General features: G+C 31.9%; 1 protein-coding gene across 3 annotated transcripts in view; it reads left to right on the forward strand.

Moving 5' to 3' along the window:
• Positions 1-7,678, forward strand: part of LOC130896701 (zinc finger protein 830) — a 286,395-nt gene extending 278,717 nt beyond the window's left edge. The window contains exons 2-5 of one of the 3 annotated variants that reach the window (XM_057804965.1): positions 57-471; positions 1,476-1,645; positions 7,398-7,549; positions 7,648-7,678. In XM_057804965.1, the coding sequence (XP_057660948.1) occupies positions 57-471; positions 1,476-1,645; positions 7,398-7,545 (733 nt within the window). In that variant the 3' untranslated portion in view covers positions 7,546-7,549; positions 7,648-7,678. Of the gene's footprint in view, positions 1-56; positions 472-1,475; positions 4,588-7,397; positions 7,617-7,647 lie in introns of those variants that run through there. The other 2 variants (XM_057804966.1, XM_057804964.1) reach the window with 2 other exon arrangements.
• The last annotated feature ends 307 nt before the right edge of the window (positions 7,679-7,985 follow it).

Raw genomic sequence — 7,985 nt, forward strand, 5'->3', positions numbered from 1 at the left:
AATAAAAATTTCATTTTTCAACTATTTACACTTTATTTTCCTTAGTATATTATTACATATAATGATCAAGGCCAGCTAACTTGTGTACTTTGTAATTGGATAGTACGCTCTGAATCTGTATGGCCATTACATATAAATTCTAAAAAACACAAAGAAAATATTGAAGTAGCTAAGAAGTTCAAAGAAAGAACAAATAATTTTACAAAATCTTTAAAGAGACCTTTAACTCCACCTCCAGACGTCCCCGAGAAGAAAATCAAAGGTATTTTAAAGAATACAAAACCTGAAGCAAAAAGAGATAGAAATGATTCCCTCCCGAAAGATTTTTTTGATTCTAAGCTTAAAAGTAGAAAAACTGTAGATGTAGCTAATAACTCTAGCAATAATGAAGAAATGGATACTGCTGGAGTAGAGGAGAGTACAGATATGCTTCCAGAAGGATTTTTTGATGACCCTAAGCTAGATGCAAAGGTATATGTAGCATTTTTTTACTATTATGTACAAATTAGTTAAAGGTAAGGTAAAAAATTAATTGAACTCATGTTGTCGAGTTTTGGTGAAAATAAGGTCTAGGAGTATTTAAAAATGTATTAAACAATAATATAATAGTATATATTTTATAATAGTATTGATCTGAAACTATTTTTCTTCAACTTTTTTACCTCTTAGATATTTTTATATGTTTTTCATCATGTTTTGTTCTAATATTAGGTTTCTTCATATAAAATCAGTTTAAAATAACAGATCAACATTTGACAATTTGACCTATTTCAGTCTTTACAAAAATATGACTTGACACTGGCAATTTGCTCAACTATATCAATTTATAGATCAGATCGTTTACATCATGAATATCAAAATAAAAATATAAAATCAAAATGGTAATTAACAAATTGTAAGTGCCAAGTCCAATTTTGATAAAGTCTGAAGTAGGTCAAAATGTCAATTTTTACATGTGTGTTCAACTGATTTTTATAGGAAAGAGATCTAAAACTAATATGGTATATTCTTCAACTCGTAGAAAATTAAAATTTCATATAAGTGTGTCAAGATGATAAATCCTGAGCCACAATTGTGGTTCACTGTACTTCTCTGATTATATGTACACCAGATACTGTATGTTGCATATACAGTTATTGTGGAACTCCAGATTCTAATCAAGTTTTCAATCATTCATTCATTTGTGTCACTGTCGTCTTATCATGATTTGATCTATTTTCAACAAATACAAGCCATTCACATAACTAGCATCTTTTCCAATAAATTGTGCATTTAGTGCTAGTGTGACTCATTACTTATTAACAAATTTAATCAGGAGAAATAAGTAAAAATGTATTACTTCCTCATTGTCAATATTTTTATGAGTGAATATTACTGCAACCAGGCCTAACTAATTATTAAATCATAATCTAGATTGATGTGCCTTATGAGAAAGTGAAGCAGCTATATTTAGTGAATAACAAATTTTTATTTAGGCACGAAATCAGGAATACAAAGATCCCGTTGAAGAAGAGTGGGAAAGATTTTTGAAAGTTATAAAGGAAGCCGATAATGAGAGTAATGCCATTATTGCTGAAGATCAAGAAGAGGCTACAACTGAGAGACAAATTGATGAAATTGATGAACAAATGAAAAAGTTATCAAGGTATTTGGTTCGAATTTATAATAGTGTCTTAAAGTTCATAGGAAATACAAACATAAATTATTTGTCATGCAAAAATATTCTTCTGAGAATATTCTTGGAGAATGGAGAACGAGAATATTCTCCTCAGGCTGAAAATTTGGAGTATAATTGAAAATATTCTTTTTTCTTAGTAATGAAATACATAAATTATACATGTATATGAAATGTAGCTCATTTATAAAACTGAAAAAGAGAACAATAAAATTATATTCAAATATACTCACATATAATATTTTAATTAATTGCAAAATACTTTTTTCTAGTTTTTCTTAATTATTTACTCTTAAATAAAAACATTTAAAACCTATCAAAATCAAAAGCTTTCAATGTAAGCTTTATTTTACAAAAGACAAATGATTGAACATTAATTCAAACATTATTCAGGAAACTGTCAATTTTTTTTAAATAAAGTTTTTCTACAATTGAAAATCATATTCAAGTTCTGAAAAGGAACTATTATTTTCATCAATGTTTTCTTTCATTTCTGTATCATCTGACTCAGCATCACTCAGTACTTTTGTGTCATTTATATCTTTTTGAATATCAGCCATTCTGGCTTGGCTTTCAGGTTTTAAAAGTTTGATGTTATGGGCCAAAAAGCCAATTTTTTATTTCTTTCTGTGGACAATCGATTGCTGTTTGCAGTGTGTATTAATCCATAATTACTGAAACTTTGTTAAGTTGTTGCCGTTACAGAAGGCAAATAATATTATTAATGCAATTTTTGCCAGACTGATTCCAATATATGTCCCTCTCCAATATGTTGTAGCATTTATAGTTTCAGTTGTTTTAATAACATAAGATTTTCCAAAACAACCCTCAAGTTCTGCTAGTTGATGAATGTATTTTGAGACACTTAGTTGCTCTTTTGGTGTATGATAAATATAATAAAATAATTGTAATTAATTATGTACAATATGCTTATAGAATGAATTTCTAATTTGTAATTTATTAATATTCCAACTATGTAATGATTATTCCTCAAATTCTTTTTATTCTCCTTATGAATTTTATTTTTCTACATTATACTTCTTGGATCTTTTTATATGATTTTCGTGATTAAATATTATGACTTGACATTGACAATTTGTTTAATTAAAATATTGAGAATATTCTCCTTAAGATTATTATTAAGAATTATACATCTCTTTTTTCAACATACAACAGGTAGTTGGTGAATCATTTTTTTATACACTCGCCATACAGTAGTTGTATCTCAAAACATAATGAAGAGTGTTAATTTAAAACTTTTTCTAACTCCCTGACTTCATTTCTTTTTGTGGGGTGAGGCAGCCCAATATCCTTTTAGACAGATTAGAAACATGTGTCAGAGTATTCTGTTCTTGGTTTTACCCTGTCGATGGTTTTGCTGACACATTTATGTAAGGCTGATGGAATGTGCTTTGGCGACTGTATGTTCTGGTTTATATCTATCTTTGGTTTCTGAGGAAGCATATTTTAAACCTGTAAATATTGTGTCGAACTCCGATAATTCGAACACCGATAATTCGAATTCCTCGTTAATTCGAACTTTTGCGTCGGTCCCTTGACATTCCTATACTAACACATGTAAAAAAACCTCGATAATTCGAACTTTTGAAGTTCGAATTATCAAAAAAATTCGTATTTTCTGTGTTAAAATTACCGAAAAATTCGAATTTTTGGCGTTTAAATAATTGAAAAGCTCGAATTTTTGATGTTCGAATAATTGAAAAATTCGAATTTTTCTTGTATAAATTATGTATGTACATATGTATTAAAAAATTCGAACTGTTAGTGTTGAAAAAAATTGAAAAATTCGAATCTTCAGATTCTAGGTAAGACGACGATATTTTGTAAGTGTGAAATATGGGTGAACTGCAGACGGCGGCTGGTTTTTCCCAAAAACCGGCGCGACGATTTTATTACTGGTAGAGCTAAGAAAGCATTCCTAAATAGTTTTCTAGTTCGAACTGCAATTAGAGGACGAATGTATGAAACGACTGAAAAGAGAATAAGAGCTGCTGGGTTTTCCCCAAAAACCGGTGCGACGATTTTATTATTGATGGTACAGTTTGAAGGTGCAATTAAAAACGACGAGTTCACGGGACGGATTTAATTGCACCTTCAAACTGTAGAGAAAGAGAGAGGGAGCGAATTGGAGAGAGACAAAGTAGAGTAAAGAGCAAACGTGGTGACTGATTTTTTCTGAAAGAAGGGCGCCAGAGTTTTATTGATACCTGACGACTTTTAAGAAGGTGCGTATTTAGATGGTGAGAAGAGATGCTCTCGCGCCGCTGATGGCTACCACCACCCTCTTATAAAGCAAAGTTAAAACTGTCAGAGCCGACATTCTCAATTGGTTTTCCATTGAGTGCGTTTCGGAGCCAGTTTCTAAAAGTTTTGCTTCGTGTTGCCGTTTACGTTTATTTCATGATGTGTGATTCTGCTAAAAGAATGTACAAAACTCTGACTTTAGCAGAAAAAGTTGCTGTCATAAGAGAAGTTGAAAAGGGCGTGAAGAAGAAGTCGAAGATAGCCGAAGAGTTCCAGATTCCTCGCAATACTCTTTCGACTTTTCTGAAGAATAAAGAGAAGATTATCAGTGACTTTTCTCAATCATCTCAAAGTAGAAAGAGGTGCAGAGGACCAGAAAATGAAGGCGTGGAAGGTGTGTCAAGAAATGGTTCAAGCAAGCTCGTGATAAGAAAGTTCCAGTGAGTGGGCCAATTATTCAAGCAAAAGCTCAACAATTTGCTAGCAGTTTGAATTGTCACAACTTCAAAGCTAGCAATGGTTGGCTGCGCAATTTTAAGGATCGCAATGACATCGTGATGAAGGCTGTCTACGGCGAGAAGGCGGACGTCGATATGTCAAAAGCGGAAGAGTGGATGCAAACGACGCTGCAAGAAAAAATCAAAGAAGTGGAGCCTAGGAACATTTTCAACGTTGACGAGACTGCTCTTTTCTACGAGTGCACGCCAAACAAGACTTTCGCCTTCAAGGGAGAAGATTGCAGCAGTGGGAAGTTGAGTAAACTGCGCGTAACTGTTCTTGTAGGAGCCAACGTGGACGGCAGTGAAAAGCTTCCGCTGCTTGTTATTGGAAAATCTGCTAATCCACGTTGTTTCAAAAACGTCAAAACGAAGCCATGCGAGTATCAAGCTAACAAGAAAGCTTGGATGACTCAAGATATTTTTGAAAATTGGCTCCTTAAGTTGGACAAGAAATTCTACAGAGAGAAGAGAAAAGTACTGATGTTCGTGGATAACTGCAGTGCCCACAATTCCATTTCGGATTTAGAAAACATCGAAGTGGTGTTTTTCCCGCCAAACATGACGTCCGTTCTTCAACCGATGGATCAAGGAATCATCAACTCTTTCAAGATTCACTACAGGTCAATTCTAGTGCGCGAGGTGTTGGACGAGCAAGTTACACTCAGCAAAAACCAAGTGAAGGTCAACATTCTGCAAGCCTTGAGGATGTGTGCAGATGCCTGGCGACAAGTAAGCGCAACGACGATCAAAAATGGATTTAGGAAGGCAGGATTCATCCGTGGCGAAGAAACTTCAATCAAGTTCGAGGAAAGCATCCTGGAAGAGGCAAAGCTGGACCAAGATTTCATCAACATCGACCAAAATGTAGCCATTTGCGGCGAACTATCTGATTTTGAAATTTTGAACGAGGTCCAAGGATCTACGGCTGTGGAGTTATCAGACGACGAAGAAGAAAATCAAGAGCAGCTTTCATCCTCAGTAGCTCCAACTCCCAATGAAGCGCTGGAATTTTTAGCAAAATTGAGGGAATTTGCAGAGTCGCGACAAGACGTTGATGAAGATATTTTCGCAGCGATCAGCAAAATCACTCGATTTGCTTCAAAGGAAAAAATCGTCAGCATGAAGCAATCTAGCATAGCTGATTTCTTTACAAAAAAATAAATATATGTATTTTTTTTTATTTTAAGATAAATAATCGGTCCTTTTTAGGACCAAAAATTCTTCAAACGTATACAAATTATTATTTTGAATAAATAAATAAATAAATAAATAAATAAACATGTTATATACCCATAACATATTTATTTATTTATTTATTTATTTATAAAATGGAAAGATGCATCGAAATGCATACATATATGTATGTAAATGTGCACAACTGCGATAATTCGAACTTTTGCTACGGTCCCTTGCAGTTCGAATTATTGGAGTTCGACTGTATATACAGATAAACCATAAATATTAATTCATCAGCAGAGTAATCATTAGTTATTAATCTGAACAACTTGATTTAGATGAAAGTATCCAGAACGGGAACGATAATTTTGTTTTCTGTAATTCTTATGTCTTTCAGAATACATGAATGTGGAAAATATCGCCCACTTTTTGATGACATTATCTATTACATTAAAATTAACCACTAGGCAAATAATTGATAATAATCTCAGTGTGGACAAAGGAAATAAGAAAGGAAAGATTTGTATTTACCTCTTACCATGCTGCATTCATAATGTGTGCTTGCATCAAGGATGCTGTAGAATTAGTCACAAGTTTTCCTAATTTTATCTAAATTCATAAGTTGTAGCAAATAATTTGTCAAATAGTGAATCAAAACATATTCATGCATAGTGCACATAATTAGAGTTGAAAACGCCTAAGCCGAGCATGTAACTGGACCGCATTTAAGAAATAATTTGCGGTTTCGTACAGCAGATTACAAATATAAATTATAAATAATTATGTACAGTGATTATTACAAAAATATACAATACATACGCGAAGTTTGGAAGCGATACAATGGAAATATGGAACATATTCATTTAAAAATTTAAAAATATGTGTATTGGAACATCAAAATGAAATATTAATTTTTTTACCTCAATAAACACATTTTTTTATTTCCCATCAGAAGTCATTGAGCTTCCACTGTCGTCAACATTTATAATAAGGGGTTCAACTTGCAAATCAATGACAATGTCTAGTATATTCAAAATTTTGGTTTCAACCTTTTCTGGACACGTTGAATACACTTTTTCCACTTTCAGGTTTAATTTTTAATGTTAGAAAATTTAAATGTTTTATTTTCAGCTGCAATATATTGCTTCAGATCTGTCCAGATCAACTCAATTGAGTTTACAGTGCTAGGACGGTAATCGTATAATGGTTTTATTTTGTTTTTTGACCATTTCATCAATAATGTTTGAGATATACTTATTTTTATGATCTTTAACAATTTCTAAAATCTCTGCCTCAACCGTCTTTTCATCAAAATCTATATTTTTAGAAGTAAACCATTCTTGAATACCTGCTTGTTGCCATTGTTGTAATTTTCTCAAGTTTCCTTGTGTGATACGAACCATTGTCTAATACGACAATACAATTCTCTTCGCTTCGCTATTTTGTAGTTTTTATTTTCAAACTCGTTTTCATACCGTTGTTGTTATTTTCTTCATTAAAGAATGCAATAACCTCCCACCTCCAAAACTTCTTTTAATTCTATCAATTATTTTTTGAAAATTCTCATTTTGTTTATGCTGATAAAATTAGTTAAGTTAATTAAAATCTTGCGACGTTTTATTAAAATCTATTAATAGATTGGAAGTAATTCAGTTTAAGATTTCACAGTGATGTTGCTATACTTGAAAAAATATTTTTGAATACTGTGTGATTTAAAATGGTTGTAGTAGTATCTATGTGAACGGCAACAATAACCGTTATATTTAAATTATTATTTTTAGGGTTCTTGATTTGGAAAAGAAGAAGCAAGAGGTAGTTACACATACCAATGAATCTAGAAATCAGACTGTCAGTGTAGATGAGGCTGAAGATTTAGAAGAGGAATTTGATGAGTTTTTAGATTGGAGGGAAAAGAAATCCTTCAAATAATTAGGTCCCTCTGATAATTTTTGTATATTAATTTATTATATAAAATCAAAATATATTTACTAATTTCTTAATTTGTCATTATTCATCTAATTTTGTTTTCAGATTTTTCAACTTAGTTCAAGGTCTAGAGAGGTCTAGAAGTTTAAGGTCTAGAGAAGTTGCCAAAAGCTCTAAATGTTTTAAGTTCACCTCAAATTAAACTCACATTAAAAAGAAAAATTTGGACCCTTGAGTTTTCTTTGAAATAAATTTGTCACGTTCCTTTTACTATTTCACATATTCCAGTCAAAGTAGACATTGGCTGAAAATTTGCAAAGATGTTAAATACATAATAATAAATAAAAAAACCAAAATTACCATCGTAAAAATTGGTCAGACAATAGTTGTAGATCATACAATTCTCTACAAAAACCATTTGAACGTTTTTTTTGGAATTTGAA

The sequence above is a fragment of the Diorhabda carinulata genome, chromosome 7, assembly GCF_026250575.1.
Source record: "Diorhabda carinulata isolate Delta chromosome 7, icDioCari1.1, whole genome shotgun sequence".
In the NCBI taxonomy this organism is placed as follows: Eukaryota; Metazoa; Arthropoda; class Insecta; order Coleoptera; family Chrysomelidae; genus Diorhabda; species Diorhabda carinulata.